Source organism: Bradysia coprophila, unplaced genomic scaffold (assembly GCF_014529535.1).
Source record: "Bradysia coprophila strain Holo2 unplaced genomic scaffold, BU_Bcop_v1 contig_290, whole genome shotgun sequence".
Taxonomy (NCBI): Eukaryota; Metazoa; Arthropoda; class Insecta; order Diptera; family Sciaridae; genus Bradysia; species Bradysia coprophila.
Genome location: NW_023503550.1, coordinates 1 through 18,527, shown reverse-complemented (window position 1 = coordinate 18,527; position 18,527 = coordinate 1). Strand labels below are relative to the sequence as shown.

The following is an 18,527-nucleotide window of genomic DNA, read 5'->3' as shown; positions in this document are numbered from 1 at the left end:
GCATAAATAACGTGATATAGAATGGCAGTTACAATAACTAAAAATTTAAAATCTTTGATCACTTTTTAGTCCATTCAACGCTCTTGTGCCATAACCATTTAGCCATTTCGTCATTTTTAGCAACACTGGACTCTTCTTCCATTGTACAATTTTCCAAATATTTTCCAGAGAACTTTTCTAAGTCCGGATCTATTGCAACCATCAATTTGGTCTGCGCTCCTGACTTTGGACTGTTTAGACATATACAAAACGGAATCGCTAGTTTACTATATTTAATTTTTTAAAAATTTTTACTCCCTCGACAATTCGTTGCAATGCGGGGAAACTCCCGATTTCGTCCATTCCCATGAAACTACCCGAATCTAAAAAAAATGAAGTCAAAATCCACTTGAAATCTTTTTATTTATGAAACTTGCGTGCATTAATCGTAATTATTCACATTAATTTACCCAATTTTTGAAAGCACAAACATCGACTAAAATTATTGTCTTCAAAGCGTGTATTAGTAGGAAGGGTTTCGATTTATTGTCAATAATGTTAAAGTTTCTTAAATTTTAAACTTGTTGGGGCTCTATTGGTGTTTTTGGAGGTTCCAAATTCTTGGTTTCGACCATTGCAATGAATTCAAGTTGTCAGACATAAAATATGGTCGCTCCCTCGCCATCATTTTCCCTCGGAATCAATGCTGTAACAGATGAACAACGTGTCGGACAGTAGTCTCAAACGTTGACATCATAACGTGAGAGAGCAAGTATGGCCAAAATAAAACAACGATCAATGACAGGACCGGACTAAACACATAGTAGAAAAAAAGTGCTAAATTTGTAGATAACAATCACGAATCAGTCAGTCAATCACTTTAACCGATATCATTTCGATGCCGACTAAGAAGGATGGCAAAAATATGAATAATTTGCATGAGCCAATGACGAGATCTCCTACAGTTTGACTAGCCATATGTTCGCCGAAGTTGTTGAAGATTAAATGAACGGCCCGTTTTCCAGCAGCAAACAGTGGCAATCCGTCAATCGCTGTCACAATGTAAGCGTTTGTTTTTCAAGAAGCTGATGATACCTTCTAAGAGACTCATCATGAATTCGTAAACATAGCTTAAGGCAATCAATACAAGTTATCGGATTCTCTCATAAGTCTCTGTAAAACAAGGGGAAATAAATGTGCGTGGTACTGACCAATTTATATAAACTTTTCTTGCCTTTACTCTGCGCATGACCATACGAATTAGTTTTATTATAGTCAGCATCAATGATCCCAAGCAAATGGTTCCCAAATGGAAGAAAATCAAGTTGTAGAAAGAGTTGCAAATCGGTGACCGTACTTTCGATTTGTTGGCGTGTGAAGTACCATTGCGATACGGTTCCAGCTATAACGAAATGTTGACACCCCAACGATAAACTGAACGAACCAAAAGAAAACGAAATAATTCAGGCAATATGTGAACTTCATGACCCAGTTCTTCTCGAAGAGGTCAAGTTCCTTGTTATAAAATCCAGCTGAGTCAATTACGAGCATAAAGTAAACACAAAGGAGGGTAGCGATAGTCACTGACAAAACGGTCAATAGTGGCTCGAACAGAAGCAGTGGCATATACATCAGCGCAGTCGCAGCTTCTTTGAACAATTTAATGACGAATTTTATTTGTTGACGAGTTTTGTAGATGAAGTAGAACACAATGGCCGTCAATAATGTGAAGACAATTCCCCTCGAGCATCATTCCCAAATAAAGAAGATAAATACTTAAAATAACTAGCGACCCAGCAACGAAACGACCGTGAACCACACAACGATTTTTGTGGCATAGCGTAATAGCACGAGAACAATGTCTGCAAAAACGACGGCAATCAACAAAAACAACTGCAACAGCACCAAGTTCAAGATGATTTGTGGGAAACATATTTCTAACTCCTCGGCTCACTTTCCCATTTGTACAAAAAATCCCATCCTGTACATAGTTCGGATATTCAGAGCAGTTTGCGACACACTGCCGATCAATTATGGTGAATTCTCTATACCGAATCTTTTTTATGAGTAGGAAATTTTCGTTTCGTTTATCAGGATTTCTAAAAAGAAACAGTGACGAACATTCGACCTCAATGACTTATCAGTAAAGTTACAGAGCACATTTCAATCCTCATTTCTAGAATTCTTTAATCCGCACACATTGCCGGCAACTATCATAACCATTGATTTGTCTGTAAATTGACCCATTGAAGAAGCATATCGAAGAGAAGAACTGAAATCACAATAAACAGCAATTGTACTTTTGCCGGGCCGTAAGCCAAAGCGTGGTGTGTCATAACCAAAATGGACGATGAAAACGAAATTCAAGACTAAAAAGAAGAAGTCTGTACGTCCTCTTGGTTTGACAGGACGACATTCGTTGATTGCCTGTATCAAAGAAAAAAAAAACAGAAAACAGAGTTGAATTCATAGACAGCCTCTTTGCATAACAATGCAGTTCGCCAGTGACTATATACCTCTTCTGATTTTCCGCTTTCTGGCATGGTATACTCAACCCATCCCAGGTCGTTTTGCATGATGGCCAAGTTCAAGTGAAAGTAGTTTTTTTAATTAATTTGCAAAATATTGAAAACTGTTTGTAGAGCTTATGAATTTTTCTTTGACATTGGTCTAGACATGTGAGAGACACAGTAACAATGTTAAAATCGACACACGCGCATATTCTGCTCTTAGAATAATATTGAAAGAGAATAACCAACGCACTGCTATCATAATATACACCAAGCTATACATATACTCCAAATATATGACCACACAATTACGATTTGCTAGATAGGCTTGGGACGGGGACAACGACTAAAAATTGATAGGACATCTCTCCTACTTTGCTGAAAGTTACGCAGACTCATTTTCAATTACAATAACATATTACAATTTTCGACTCCAAGTTTTCCATACGAGCGGAGCTATTACAATACTTGTGTGGTAAGACTAACATTATGCATCAGCAAACTCCTCTGGGTTAATCTTTGCATCGCCACATAAAAAATTATATCAAAGGCGTATCTAAAACAACGGATAAGTTTAGCCATTCAAAGAAACAATGCTGAGGGTGTAATGGCTACATTCGATACGTCCGAAAATATGAACGAAATTTTTTATATTTTGTAAACGCTTTATTTCTTGTAACAAAAAAAAAAACGTTTTGTTGAATTTATAATAATAAAATTTCTATGAGACACAAAAATTATATGCACAAACATTTCGCTTTCGGCTTGGGATCACAAACACCAACTCGTCAAAATAAACAATTGGGCACAGGACATATAATATTTATTATCTCGTATTTATCTCTCTAGAGCTTTGTTTATCTGGATACATCTGTACGCGGCAGATAAAATATCGTATGTAATCACTGTCCCGATTTTTATTTTGACGATTTGGATTATGTAACCACGCTTTCGGCTGTTATTAGTCTCGAAAGCTATACCGATAGTAGTAGCAATACAAACCTTATCAACAATCCCAACATAATCAATCCCCAAATCAAATTCAATCCAATCAAAGTTTCACCTTCGGACATATTTTACAACAATTTGATTTTCGGAAAGTTTCAACGGCGGTACATTTTTGTTTTGAATATTTTATTTCGAACATTGTTTCGAAGGTTTTTCTATGTTTTTTTTTGTTAATCACAAGTTGTGATTCATAGATTCACTTATATCGTTTCTGAAGGGTTAATTGCTCCGAGAGGTTAATATCTGTTGTCGTATCTTAACTTGCCATTAACTGAAACAAGGGTTCACGGTGAATGTTTTTATGTTTTCCTTTTACTTGAAATTAATCAACTGAATGTGACTATTTGAGTAATGGTAACATTATATTTTGTTAAAGTGCATAAATAAAGTGAACAACTAATAATTTAAAATCTTTGATCACTTTTAGTCCATTCAACGCTCTTGTTCCATAACCATTTAGCCATTTCGTCATCTTTAGCAACACTGGACTCTTCTTCCATTGTACAATTTTCGAAATATTTTCCTGACACCTTTTCCAAGTCGGGATCTAATGCAACCATCAATTGAGTCTGCGCTCCTGACTTTGGACTTTTTAGACATATACGAAACGGAATCACTAGTTTGCTGACTATGGTTTGGTATCGCATGAGTTCAGTTTGTACAACACCGGGATGTAGACTATTACAAGTTACTCCTGTTCCTTCTAAGCGTTTTGACAGCTCCTTTGCGAACAGAACGTTAGCTAATTTACTTTGAAAATATGCTGTGAATTTGTTGTACGATTTCTTGCTATTTAAATCGTCTTTTCTGATGACACCCAATGAATAAACCATACTAGCTACAACGACTATTCGGCTCGGTGCTGATGCTTTTAGTGTATCTAGTAATAAATTGGTAAGAAGAAAATGTCCCAGGTGATTAACTCCAAGTTGCATTTCGAATCCGTCTTCAGTCTCCCACCTCGGTAAATTCATAACGCCCGCATTGTTTATTAAAATGTCGAGTCGTTCCTCCTCTTCAAGAAACCTATGAGGATCAAATTAACAAAGATAGAGAAATGGCATACAGATTTCGCTCGATTGCAATTACTCTTTTACAAAATTTCTGACAGACTCCAACGATGCCAAATCTAATTTCCTTGCATAGACTTTACTATTTTTCGTTTTATCAATTATTTGCAGTCTAGCTTGCTCACATTTCTGCATGTCTCGACAAGCCATGTACACTGTGGCTCCACGTGAGGCAAGATCTAGAGCGGTTTCCTTACCAATACCTCCACTAGATCCAGTAACAATTACTACTTTGTTTTCTGCCCGTACATCCTTTGTAAATTGCTTTCCTTGAGCTATGCGCCTGAAATTTAAAATGATAGTTTTACATATTGTACTTCGTGCTATACTAGGGAAACTTTCCCTGGGAAAGACTACTTTTAACAGTAGTAGATTATGTAACCTCTGTCTAAATTTTTAATTTAACTAGTCGGAAGTAACAAACCCATACGAAGACATGGTCCAGGGCCTATTATGTAGAATTAATTTGCAAAATTTGCAAAAATTCACAGAAATTCACAAAAATTTGCACAAATTTACGCTTCATTTTCAGCACATTTTGCAAGTCTTTGCGTTCTTTTGTCTGTTTTAGAACAATTTAAAGTGAAGAAAGCAATTAATTTGACTTCGAAGGTGTGTAGAAGTTATTTTTTGAAAAATTTGGCAAATTTGAGGAGAATTTTGTGGGAATTTTTGCAAATTTAATTCTACATAATAGGCCCTGCATGGTACTGCTTACGTAAACCAGAGTTTAGAGAATTTTCTATGAAAATATTTTGTGTGCGTTGACTAAAGGCAATGGTTAAAATGCATCAAAGATTTTTTTTATTTTACAAGAAGTGGCAAGAAGAAGTGTTTTTTGGGAGAGGTTGAAGCGGTTGATGCACTAGAAACTGCACTGTTATAAAATCTTTCGTTGTTAAACGGAATCCAACATTTTATAAAGGTTCTTTACGACTAAAATGTGTCATTATAATTGTCAGCGTGAGTATGTCACAATTTTCGAACAACATCAGGGCATCTATTGCCTATACATGTATAAACATTTACCAGGTACGAGATATCACCTCCGATCAATCAACTTCTTTTCTGCTATTTTGTAACAACGGGTAAAGATATGTACGGTTGTACCTGTCTTTGCCCCATGACAAGAGAATCATCTGTAACGTCTGTATACATGCTCTGGTACAGTTAGAGGCAGTGAAACTTCAGCATGAATTTGCTTCAGCTGATCCACAAAAACAATCAAAACTGTTTATAAACAGGTTCGATTATATGGCATTACAATGTATCAGTTAAAAAACAGCTGAAGCAAATTCATGCAGAAGTTTCATTGCTTCTGACTGTACATTCACTTTCAAGGCTGTTTGTTAAATAACTATTATAATTCCTAGGACATAAATAATGAAGAAAACTCATAGCGAGTGGGTATGCTACAAAATTAAAATTATCGGCTCCTATTATTATCTTTACTGTTTATTGATATACACACATGGAAAATCATTTAAAAATAAAAAGCATCAAGCATATTTTCGTCTAATTGTAGTGACCTACTTCATGGAAGCAGGAATCAATATTTGTGTCTCTGATAATGTTTGAAGTAATATTGAGATTTTATTTAAATGGAGAAGAGCAATCTTGCATTACAGATACCATAAAATAGTCTTGACTTGACTTAATTGAGTTAGTGGAACCCATAGAGGTGGAACCGTGTTTTTATCAAGTTCAGGTGTTATTAATTAAAGAAATCAACGCACTTCAAGCATAAACGCTGAATGGAATACTGAAATGGGATAGACAGCGTATCAAAAACATTTTTTATACAAAATAGTACTCTATTTGGTAGCTGTCACTCCAAGCACTTTTGCTTGAAGTGTGTTGAAGAAATAAAATATAGGAAACAAAATACTCTGTAGACATAGGTACTTTGTAAGTCTCGAAAGCGAAAATGATAATTTATTAGTGATTAAGAAGTATCAACACAAACCTTATCAACCAACCCAACATAATCAATCCAGCAATAAGACAAATCGTGCCTCCAATCATAGCTACTACATTAGTTTCACCTTCCGACATATTTAACAACAATAATTTTTCCGAAAAAGGTTCAACGTCGGTCAAATATTGTTTTGAATATTTTTATATCGAAAATTGTTTTTCCAATGATCTTTTTTGGTAATCACAAATTTATGATGGATAGTTCTTGACCATTCAATGGCTCGTTAATCGTTGAAGTTGTATCCGAACGAGACACTATTACGCAAAACGTAAACAATATTTGACGAAATAAATATATAAGATAATATAATTAACGCAAGCTATGCTTGCATCGTAACCAATATTTTTAAACTAAATTTTTGACTAAATGGTAATATATTTAAGTTGGTGATATCTTTATGTTCAAAACTCTGGTGTAAGCTTTTACTGTTCTTAGTCAACTATAAAAATCAATTGTGAGTTGGTAGTTCTCACTTATGAAAACTCGGAAAATTAGCATGCGAATAGGAGCATAATGTGTGCGTGCATTCAAGAACGGGATAAATTTTTTATACGTATTTGATTCCTCTTTTATTGTTTTTCTAATCATCATTTTTATTTGGCAACAAATTATTTCTGCAGTACTATTTCCGCAATAAATTTAATTCGCCCACGGTACAATTTGCAAACATAATACGCATTGAGCAGTAGGTGCCTAGTTCTTACGTTTTATGCTGCAGAAATAGCATAAAATTTCAAATGTAGAGCCAATCGTCCATTGCTGTCGTCAATTAATTAAATTTTCCTGCCAGAAACATTAAAAATACTGCTCGAGAAAATAGTTGCTGTTTGGTTTTTGTATTAAAATAAACTCAACATAAGTTTTCATGACATTAAGTGTTCTGCAGTTATATTTGTTGCACATCGTTTTCAATAGGAAAAATAAAGAGAGTCGTCTCACTCACTCGTGTAAAATTGTAAAAATGTGAAGAGTTGCATTTGGTATACATGCGGAATGAATGGAAGGCAGGGAACAAAGAAAGCTGATTAAAACGTAAAAACTTTTGTTGAGCTTACTTTATGTTAGTGGTTCTATGAACTAATAAATTATGCACAAAAATCGACCACTATATAGGGATGAGCGTTTTGAGGGTGGAAGCTTGTTCCATATGCTGTACCAATGTCTATAACCTAGGTGTATAGCTATGTCAATCCAATCACAACATGAAGAATGACCAATATAAACGACTTGATGGATATGGTCATACGACAGAGTGAATTACATATGTATTTTGTTTTTCCACAGGTGTAATATTCTCGCGAATTGTCTTATTTAAAACAATCATAACAAAGTTTTCTATTTTATTGACAAATAAGAGTGTGTATGTGCGAATAGTCTCTAAAAGTTATTCACACTACGTGCAGTAAGATTTTCTTATAATTCCAAAGTTAAAAGCAAAACGACAATTTAAACCACTAATAATTTACAATCAATGTTGTCAACAAAAAAAAGCTAGGGGAGCCATTGCGCAATGTTGAATGGACGAAAAGTTAGACAGAGTTTGAACAGTCTGTACTCTTATTGCAGTGAATAACACATGGAACGAACAAAACGATTTAGAAGCTAAAAACCTATTCTGGAATCACTTTAAAATCTCTGATCACTTTTAGTCCATTCAACGCTTGTGTTCCACAACCATTTTGCCATTTCATCGTCTTTAGCTGCACTGCCCTCTTCTTTCATTTTACAATTATCGAAATATTTTCCTGACACCTTCTCCAAATCGGGATCTAATGCAACCATCAATTGGGTCTGCGCTCCTGACTTTGGACTTTTTTGGAATATACGAAACATAATCATTAGTTTACTGACTATCGATTGGTATCGCATAAGTTCAGTTTGTACAACACCGGGATGTAGACTATTACAAGTAACTCCTGTCCCTTGTAAGCGTTTTGACAGCTCCTTTGCGAACAGAACGTTTGCTAATTTACTTTGAAAATATGCTTTGTATTTGTTGTACGATTTCTTGCTATTCAAATCGTCTTTTCTGATGACACCAATTAAATAAGCCCTACTAGCTACAACGACTATCCGACTCGGAGCTGATGCTTTCAGTGTATCCAGTAATAAGCTGGTAAGAAGGAAATGTCCCATGTGATTAACTCCAAGTTGCATTTCGAATCCGTCTTCAGTCTCCCACCTTGGTAAATTCATAACACCCGCGTTGTTTATTAAAATGTCGAGTCGGTCCTCCTCTTCGAGAAACCTATGCGATGATTGAATTTCCAAAGATAAACAAATTGAATAAAGATTTTGGATTTTTTAGCACTTACTCTTTCACAAAATTTCTGGACTGACTCCAACGATCCCAAATCTAATTTCCTTGCGTAGACTTTACTATTTCCCGTTTTTTCAATTATTTGCAATCTAGCTTCATCACATTTCTGCATGTCTCGACAAGCCATGTACACTGTGGCTCCACGTGAGGCAAGATCTAGAGCGGTTTCCTTACCAATACCTCCACTAGATCCAGTAACAATTACTACTTTGTTTTCTGCCCGTACATCCTTTGTAAATTGCTTTCCTTGAGCTATGCGCCTGCAATTTAAAATGGTAGTTTTACATATTGTACTTTGTGCGACGGGAAAAGTAATTTTATATGTCTCTGTGTGGTAAGACTAACATTATGCAACAGCTTGGAGAGGGAGTTTAGGTTTATCTTTGCATCGACACATAAAAATGATATGCACCAGGTGCATTGCACCTATGTCCAAATGTTTATTTTGAAGAGTTGGATTATGATCGGCTTAGGATCACAAACACCAACACATCAAAATAAAAATTTGCGTAATTTTTATTATTAGAGACAGAAAAGGAAAATTAGTCTGCGTAGCTTCAATACGCAATTTCGACGATTCAAAGAAGCTACGAAAAACATAAAAAGCATCATACATGTTTTCGTCTAATTGTAGTACCTACTTCATGGAAGCTGGAAGCAGGAATCAATACTGGTGTTTGTTAATATTTGAAGTAATCTTGTCGTTTTGTTTAAATGAAGAGAAAAAACTACAGATTACAAATACCTTAACACATTCTACAATCGCTAAACCGAACTGGTGTGCATACGTTATTTTGCACCAGCTGGTCACATACAATTCCAAATGGGACCAGCTGGTGCAAAATAACGTATGCACACCAGTTCGGTTTAGCGATTGTATCATTAACTTAATTGAGTTAGTGAAACCAGTGCCATTATAGATTATGTCTGCCGTTTTTCTGAAGTTCAGTATTGAAAATTAAAAAAATAAAATATATACTACGTAGACGGAGATACTTTGAAAGTTTTGAAAGCAAAAATGATAATTTGCTAGTGATTAAGAAGTATGAATACAAACCTTATCAACCATCCCAACATAATGAATCCATAAATAAGACAAATTGTGCCTCCAGTCACAGCTACTACATTAGTATCACCTTCCGACATATTTAAAAAAAAAAATTAGTTCAAATATTGTTCTGAATTTTTTATAGTGAAACTTGGTTTGATAAAGCTTTATCTACTGTAATGTAATAATATTCACAATTTCGGTGACACTTTTAGAACCAAAATGGGCTAGATTTAAACATGTCATTTCCAGAACGTTAATTTATGAACTGAAAATTTAGATAATGTTCTATTTGCGCAGGCGAACTTCGATAATGTTTTATGTATGTACAGTGTACACCATGAACTTCGATAATTTAGTCACTAAAAAAAGACATATTCTAGATGTGTGATTTATTTGTGGCGATTATGAATATGTGACGGTGTAATGTCGTGTTGATGTTTCTAATGTTACTAATGTTACTAATGTTGATGATTGTTGATCCAGTCACATGTTCATTTCAAAGCCGTTGGGCCTATACGCTTCAAAATAATAATACTAATAGTAGTAACACATAAAACGGCATATTATTCTGCACATCTTTCAATTCAAATATGCGAAAAAAAAAGGCTGCTCACAATGATGCAGCCCGTAAAAAAACGATCTTTTCAAAAATCAAAGGTTACAAAACATAAAAATCATCTACTCTATCCGTTCCCAAAGTCCCCAAAATACACGCAGCGTTGCCTCTTTGTATCGCAATTGAAATTTTCTGCAATAAATAATCCATTGATCGCGGTTCCCCTGAAGTGGCCTTTATAATTTTTCCTAATTTCTCAATGAATTTCTTTGTTTCAGGTCCCATACAGCCTAAAGTCTCGAAAGCTAGAGGAGTAAACAAATAATTTTCTTTTAAACGCTTATAATGATTGTGTTTAAATCTTTCTGCGTTGTCCGCAATCGACCGCTGTTTCTTGCTAGATTCATTAATGTATGAAGGCGCCAATGTATCTCTTATGGTTACATCCCAAATAAGAGATTTACCATGACTCCATGGAATCAGGGTCATTCCATCAGGTCTTTTACCATCATCTCTAGACATACCTGGCGGTTGTAACATGGTTGGAAATCCTGCTGAAGAAAATGCATGAGAAAAAACTTTGTTGACTTCATCATGCGCAGCAATTTTTTTAATTTTCATTTTGCATGATAAGCCGTGTAAGCCATCCTTTTGAACCATTCCACCACAAACACACTTATGTTCCTCGCATAAACCAGAACCTAAACGAAGACCAACAGCAATTCTAGCAGAGTTGTTATCCAATAGCAAACCCAATTGGCTCGATGGAACTACTTGCAACCACTTTGAAGATTCTTTGGTTGATGATGCAAGTAGTCTTGCACGAGCAACAGGTTCGCTGGAGTCAAACATCTCATCGAATTTACTCTTAATCATCGGCAGATCCCAATTCTTTTGCTTCTTCTTCTTATCGTCACCTTCTGGAACAAAATCTCGAGGTATTTCCTCAATTAATTCCAAAACACTAGTTTCGATTACCTGAAAACTAAACTTTCTCAATATCTCACTCGACAGTTCTAAGTAGAATAAACAGACGACAGATAAGCTGGCATCGCAATATCCTCAACTTTCCTAACACCTATACCTCCAAAGCTTAAAGGAAGAGAAGCCTGGTCCCAAGAAAAATCAGACATCTTCACATTCGCAATGGCTTCGAGAGTTGAACGGAAAATCTCGTCAACAGCTCTCAAGCGATCACCTAACAAAAACGCCTTCGAGGAACGCAACAAATAATTAAACCTAGAACTACCGAGAGACTTCCTAAAAACACACAAAGCAGGATGAACATCCATCAAAGTTAAACGATCACACATCAACTTGATAGATTCAACTTTTGCTGAAAACATCCTTTCTAAACCTAACTCAAAAACAGGCGAGCCCAACATCTCCAACGAAGACTCATCAACCCGCTTAATCCCTGGTAACAATGACGAAATCTCAGAGTACATATAAGCCGCTTCACCTTCACTAGCACTCACAAAAAAGACTTCACACTTCTTAGCATTCAAAGGCAACCCTGACAAATCACAAAATTCTAAAATCTTTCTAATATCCCCAATACTACAGAAAGCACGTCACCAATACTACCATCATCTAAATACCAACATTCAACCTTGCATCTAATGAATGCGTCATCTTCATAATACCTATGCAGAAACCGGGAGGTCCCAAAGGATCTCCTTGTTGAAACCCTCTCCTTGAAAGCAGAGTTTCATCAAGAAAATAAAGATTAGAAAAATGTCTATAAGACTGTTGCATTAACGCCAACAACTCAGGACAAACGTCTCTAACCTCACCTAGCATGAACTTCCTAAACAACATATTGAAAGCATTACCGAAATCGAACTTAACCAAGGCCATCGGCTTGTCATGCTGAACTGTACAAAACCGACGAACTGCATGAACCAACGCTTCTGCACCTCCCGGAACACCAAACCCAAACTGAACAGGCTTTAACTTCTTAACTAAACTATCTCTGACATTACAACAAGCCACCTTTCCTGCCAAACGTCTCCAAACTATCCCTACTGCAATTGGCCTAACATCGTCTTCACCTTTCATAAGGCAGTCAACGAAGCCCCGAAAAATATCTTACACACGTCCTGTTGAACCTTCCCACGCTTAATAACATCCGTCAAAGAAGCTATTGCCTTCAACAACCGATTCCCAAAATCACCACAAGTAAAAGAAACTAAATCCTTCAAATGTCGGGGCCTCAAACCACCTATTCCCCCTGAAGAACTCAACGGGAAGCTTCTAATAGCACCCAAAACATCCTTAACATCAGTAGCCTGCAAATTACTATCTAACTTTACCTCCTCAAAAACCTCACCATTATCATCCGGATGCTTGCCCTTTAACTTAGTCACATTCAAGACCGTTCACCTATTGGCTAGCCATCAAAATTTCATCAACTCTTGTCCGCCCTCTCGCTTCGATTCAGTCGCACGATACGCTACCAGTGTTTAATTAATCCATAATTGCGCACAATTCTTTTGATTTGTTTGAAAACGATTTATTGAAATTCACTTGCAAAATTTGGTTTGAATAACTCACAAATGACACGATTGATTGGGCGGTTGTTTGGAGACTGAAGTTTTGTATAGCTGTTTTGTGACGGGAGCTGATGATTTATAGTTCTATACTGTCCTTGGGCCTCCGCAGTTTTTCTAAGGCTGAAACAGCTTCTCTGCTTCTGTTTACTAGTCACTTTACGTGAAATTAAGAGTGTTGATACTGTCAGTGCTCTGTCGAGGGAAATGGAAGAGCACTGATAAGCTCTGTTGTGTACAATTTTATGACTTTGTTGACTTTAGTGTGTCCATTCAACCCCTGTGCGTTCATGTAAAAAATGTGCGAAAGCACTCACGTTCATGTTTCATCTACGCGAACTATGGGGCGAGAAGCTCATCAAGCATGTTGTGGATGAAATCCTTTCGGATTGATCTCATTCGAATTACTCTATCTCACTTACGATACATAGGTCTCCTAAACCCCTGCGCGTCTTTTTAAGGCCACATGTAAAAAATGAAAGTGTGTTTCAATGATAATTTATACCACTCACCCTCTTCATCGAGGCGGTTTAGCTACTATTCCTTACCTAAGTGCCTTTGTACATAAATAGAGTAAATTTCATCCGATTTTGCTGTTTTTGTTTTTTAGAGAGATTTCAAAATAGCAAAATAATATTTCGAACTGTCTTCTTTTGTTCACAAGTTGTGACTCATAGTTTCAATAACAATTTATGACGGATAAGTCTAGACCATTCAATTAGCTCGTTAATCGTTGAAGTTGTATCCAAACAAATATATCTGATAATATAATTAACGCAAGTTATGCAACCAATATTTTTAAGCTAAATTTTTGATAAAATCAATACCCTCTCTAAAAAAGAAACTAGGAAGCGAGATCGAGTGCAAAGTATTTTGCACCGAGATTCAGTTCACAGTTTTCGAACAGTATGATGCTGAGTTCCTATAAACACAATTTTAGCTTTATCAAAATTGTAAAGCCATCGATTTTCCCAGTCATTTTGGCGTCAAATTTGAAAACGCCTTAGAGAATTCAAATTTGGCGCCAAATATTATAAACTGAGAATCACTTAATTGGAATGGAACATCAATGACTTTTTCATGTGTCGGGGCCGAAGATGAGGGAGTTTCGAGATTTTTCTCGGATTTTCGACCCCTTACACTCACTTCGTTCGGGCTACAACTTCGCCGAAATTGCCTAAAAATCAAACGTCCAAAACAGATACACAAATAACTATTAAAAGTTAAGTTGATCTAAAATTGTGTTTTCTTAAGGTGAACAAAACCTGTCAGATATAAATACATTTTTGTGGTAACAATGTTTTCTATTTTATTGACAAAAAAGAGTATAAATATGTGAATAGTCTCTTCATAATACTGTTGCTATTCGCATTGGGTGCAGTAAGATTTTGTTATAATTTCCAAAGTTTAAAAGTAAATGACAATATAAAAGAACTAATAATTTACAATCATTGCAATTAAACTTTTATGTATGAAGACTGTAAAGATGATATGAGAAATTGAGAACTTGGAAATAAAATTTTTGTTTCACGCACCCAACGAGATCTGAACCATGGAACCACTTGCTTATGAAGCAAGCGTTCTACGAACCAAATCACATAAAACAAAAATTTTATTTTTAAGTTCTCAATTTCTCATATCATCTTACAGTCTTCATGCAAATTCAGAAGCAATACAACATTCAGAATAAATTGCAATTAACTTTTTAAGTGTTTCACGTTCCACATTTGTATTTGTTCCACATCGTTCCATATGTTGCCAAACAAAAGAAACGTAATGCGAGCCATTGTGCTACGATAAGTGGAAGAAATGTGGAGAGACAGATAGAGTTTATACCTACTTTTATTGTGGTGAATAACACGTGGAATGAATGGAACGAACAAAACGAACTTAAAGGCTAAAACTTATTTTGGAATCACTTTAAAATCTTTGATCACTTTTAGTCCATTCAACACTTATGTTCCACAACCATTTTGCCATTTCATCGTCTTTAGCTGCACTGCCCTCTTCTTTGATTTTACAATTATCGAAATATTTCCTGACACCTTCTCCAAATCGGGATCTAATGCAACCGTCAATTGAGTCTGTGCTCCTGACTTTGGATTTTTTTGGAATATCCGAAACGGAATCATTAGTTTACCGACTATCGACTGGTGTCGCATAAGTTCAGTTTGTACAACACCGGGATGTAGACTGTTAACAGTTACTCCCGTTCCTTCTAAGCGTTTTGACAGCTCCTTTACGAACAGAACGTTTTGCTAATTTACTTTGAAAATATGCTTTGTATTTGTTGTACGATTTCTCCGCTGTTTAAATCGTCTTTTCTGATGACACCATATTTGTGAACGTCACTTGCTACAACGACTATGCGCTCGGAGCTGATGCTTTCAGTGTATCCAGTAATAAGTTGGTAAGAAGGAAATGTCCCATGTGATTAACTCCAAGTTGCATTTCAAAATCCGTCTTTAGATTTCCCACCTCGGTAAATTCATAACGCCCGCATTGTTTATTAATATATCAAGTCGTGACTCCTCTTCAAGAAACCTATGCGATGATTGATTTCCAAAGATAAACAAATTGAATAAAGATTTTGGATTTTTTAGCACTTACTCTTTCACAAAATTTCTGACTGACTCCAACGATCCCAAATCTAATTTCCTTGCGTAGACTTTACTGTTTCCCGTCTTTTCAATTATGTGCAATCTAGCTTCATCACATTTTTGCATGTCTCCGGCAAGCCATGTACACTGTGGCTCCACGTGAGGCAAGATCTAAAACGGTTTCCTTACCAATCCCAGCGTTAGATCCTGTCACAATTACTACTTTGTTTTCTGCCCGCACATCTTTTGTAAATTGCTTTCCTTGAGATATACGCCTGCAATTTAAAATTGTAGTTTTACATATTGTGCTCCTTGCTGAGGAAAAATTAATTTAAAAACAAATTTCTATTTAAAAATTTCGACATATATTTCCATGTACCAGTAGCATATAACATCGAGGCAAAATCGATCGGCCATGAGTCCAATGAGTTCGACAACTCGAACTGTCACGTGATCGTCGACATCGAATCTACATATTTATAAATGCAGATATCAAAAGGTGTAACATCAATAATTATAAATTAATAATTTTAATCAAGCCCTTTAATTTAATACACTTCATGATTGGAGCAATTATTTTTGCTGGATGTTTTAAACTTAATGTAAATAATTTACTTGTCAATGCTTATTAAAATGAGTACCGATACCCACTCATTAACGATATTGAGCAGTGTGATAAGTTCAAGGATGAAACACAAACTTGGTTCAAGGATGATGCTCTTTTCTAATAAATGTATGGTGTATAATGTGTATAGTATAATGTGTGACTCATATCATAGCTTAATTCTGTCGGTGAATAAATTTAATTTTACCAAAGAAGTTACATCTTATTTAGAAAGGCCGCTGATGCAATTTTCTATATGATTATGTAACGACTCTTTTAAATATAATTAATTTTCCAACCGAAAGTTAATAATGTAGCTCTATGTTTTAATATCAAAGTAATGTATATTTGGTGACTAATCGCACGGATAGTCAAGGAAACAATATTGGTCTTTTTTTTAAATGCAAAAGAAAAAACTGAACAATACAAGTAATATCTATCTTAAAAGCCGACGAAGGGTTCGGGGCTGGATGATATACATTACAGAACATATGCTATCAAACTATCATTAAATTAATTGCGTCAGTGGAACCGGTCAAATTCATCAAAATCAATTAAGAATGAATTCGAGGAACATGTACCACTGAAACTGATAAATACAAATCCCAATGGTAGTTGCAGACCAGGAGGACCGAGAGCGAGCGGTGCTATTACATATTATGTCTACCGTGTTTATGTAGTTCAGGTTTTACAAATCTCAAAAATAAATATATCAAACAGATATAATTCAAAGACATAGATATCGAACACAATACACCTTACACGGTAGGTAAACGTAGACATATAAGTGCATCAGTACTTTGTTAATCTCGAAGCGAATGCGATAACTTATAGTGCTTAAAGAAGTATGTATACAAACCTTATCAGCCATCCCAACAAAATCAATCCAATATAACACCGATTGTGCCTCCAATCCAAGCTCCTACATCAGTTTTCACCTTCCGACATATTTTACAACAATTTTATTTCAACTGTAGCCAAATGACTATTTGGAATATTTTTATATCAAACAATTGTTTTCAATAAAGTGAAGTGATTTGTTCCTGCGGTCTCCTCTTTTGTTATTCACAAAATTGTCGTTCACAGTTCCACTTAAAATTTATGACTGACCATTCAAGACCATTCAGTGGCTTGTTAATAACTGAGGTTGTATCCAAATGTAATACTATTGCGCAAAACATAAACACAATACCATTTGAAGACATATATCTGATTAAAATATTAATGCAAGTCATGCTTACATCGTAACCCATAACTTTAAAACTGTGACTAAATGTTAAAGATTTCAAGTTTCGGTGACATCTATATGTTTCAAATTTCTGGTGTGTTCTCTTACTATTCTTAAGTCATCTATAAAAATCAATTGTGTAGGTAATTCTCACGTTTGAAAACTCGGAAAATTACCATGCTAATGGAACATAAAGTGTGCGTGTATTCAAGAACGGGTTTATTTTTTATATGTATTTGGTTTCTCTTTTTAGTTTTCTAATTCGTCAATTTGATTTGGCAACAAATTATTTCGACAATAAATTTAAAATTGCAGCAGCAAAATTTGATTCGTCGACAGTAAAATTTGAAATATAATATTTGGGCAGTAGACGTTTACGTTTTACCGGGGCGAATATTTTTAACTTTCGTTGATAAACGTTTTCAATTATTTTCTATGGTTTTAAGAAGATTTTCTTTACAGGTTTTTCAATCGATTTTAGATAAGGTCATAACCTGGCCTTAACGACTTTCCCGGATTCTGGATTTACACTGACATGTTTAGTTTTCTGAGAATTTTGGGATGACACGATTTTCTATTTTTAATGTTTTTTCGAAGCATTTATTAATGATGTTTCTTCTGTTGACAGGAGGATTTTATTGATATAAATTTACTTATAAAATATCAAATCATCACCGCACGATAGCACCTGCGTCTAGCATTAACATACGAAAATATTTGATGGCTGTTGTTATCAGAATAAGCATTGCACTTTCTTTGTGTGAGTGACAATTTACTGCCAAAATTACTAAAATTACTGATCGATAATATAGATGCCAGTTGATTTTGGTATACTGTAGGTGGTTCTATAAAAGAATTAATAAAATATAGAGGTACACAACTATCTAATATATATTGGTAGCAGTATTTTGAGGGTTGAAGCTTGTTGCGTGACTGTGCATGTGTCTATAACCCATACCTATCCATCACAATACAAAAAAAGACCAATATAAATGACCCGGTGGTTAGGGTCATAAGTTCGAATTGTTCTTCTACAGGTTTAACATTCTCATATTCATTAATATTCTCAAA

The 18,527-nt window shown here is 35.3% G+C and overlaps 2 protein-coding genes and 1 pseudogene across 2 annotated transcripts; all 3 read right to left on the bottom strand.

The window, feature by feature from the left end:
• Positions 1-3,878: 3,878 nt before the first annotated feature.
• On the bottom strand, positions 3,879-17,385 carry LOC119078404 (retinol dehydrogenase 13-like). Its single transcript, XM_037185907.1, has 5 exons — positions 17,308-17,385; positions 13,669-13,694; positions 6,534-6,683; positions 4,587-4,850; positions 3,879-4,523 (listed from the first exon to the last, which is right to left on the bottom strand). The coding sequence occupies exons 3-5, from the start codon at positions 6,620-6,622 to the stop codon at positions 3,902-3,904; spliced, it is 975 nt and encodes a 324-aa protein (XP_037041802.1). The 5' UTR covers positions 6,623-6,683; positions 13,669-13,694; positions 17,308-17,385; the 3' UTR covers positions 3,879-3,901.
• On the bottom strand, positions 7,929-10,011 carry LOC119078406 (retinol dehydrogenase 12-like). Its single transcript, XM_037185910.1, has 3 exons — positions 9,923-10,011; positions 8,886-9,125; positions 7,929-8,793 (listed from the first exon to the last, which is right to left on the bottom strand). The coding sequence occupies exons 1-3, from the start codon at positions 10,009-10,011 to the stop codon at positions 8,172-8,174; spliced, it is 951 nt and encodes a 316-aa protein (XP_037041805.1). The 3' UTR covers positions 7,929-8,171.
• Positions 14,834-17,150, bottom strand: LOC119078405 (annotated as a pseudogene).
• Positions 17,386-18,527: the final 1,142 nt, after the last annotated feature.

Excerpts from the sequence above, each read along its gene's own strand:
- LOC119078404 (XM_037185907.1), bottom strand. The coding sequence starts at position 6,622 with ATGTCGGAAGGTGAAACTAATGTAGTAGCTATGATTGGAGGCACGATT. Across the intron at positions 4,851-6,533 it reads ATGTTGGGTTGGTTGATAAG|GCGCATAGCTCAAGGAAAGC; the intron begins GTTTGTGTTGAT and ends TTTAAATTTCAG. Across the intron at positions 4,524-4,586 it reads GTCAGAAATTTTGTAAAAGA|GTTTCTTGAAGAGGAGGAAC; the intron begins GTAATTGCAATC and ends TGATCCTCATAG.
- LOC119078406 (XM_037185910.1), bottom strand. The coding sequence starts at position 10,011 with ATGTCGGAAGGTGATACTAATGTAGTAGCTGTGACTGGAGGCACAATT. Across the intron at positions 9,126-9,922 it reads ATGTTGGGATGGTTGATAAG|GCGCATAGCTCAAGGAAAGC; the intron begins GTTTGTATTCAT and ends TTTAAATTGCAG. Across the intron at positions 8,794-8,885 it reads TTAGATTTGGGATCGTTGGA|GTTTCTCGAAGAGGAGGACC; the intron begins GTCAGTCCAGAA and ends ATCATCGCATAG.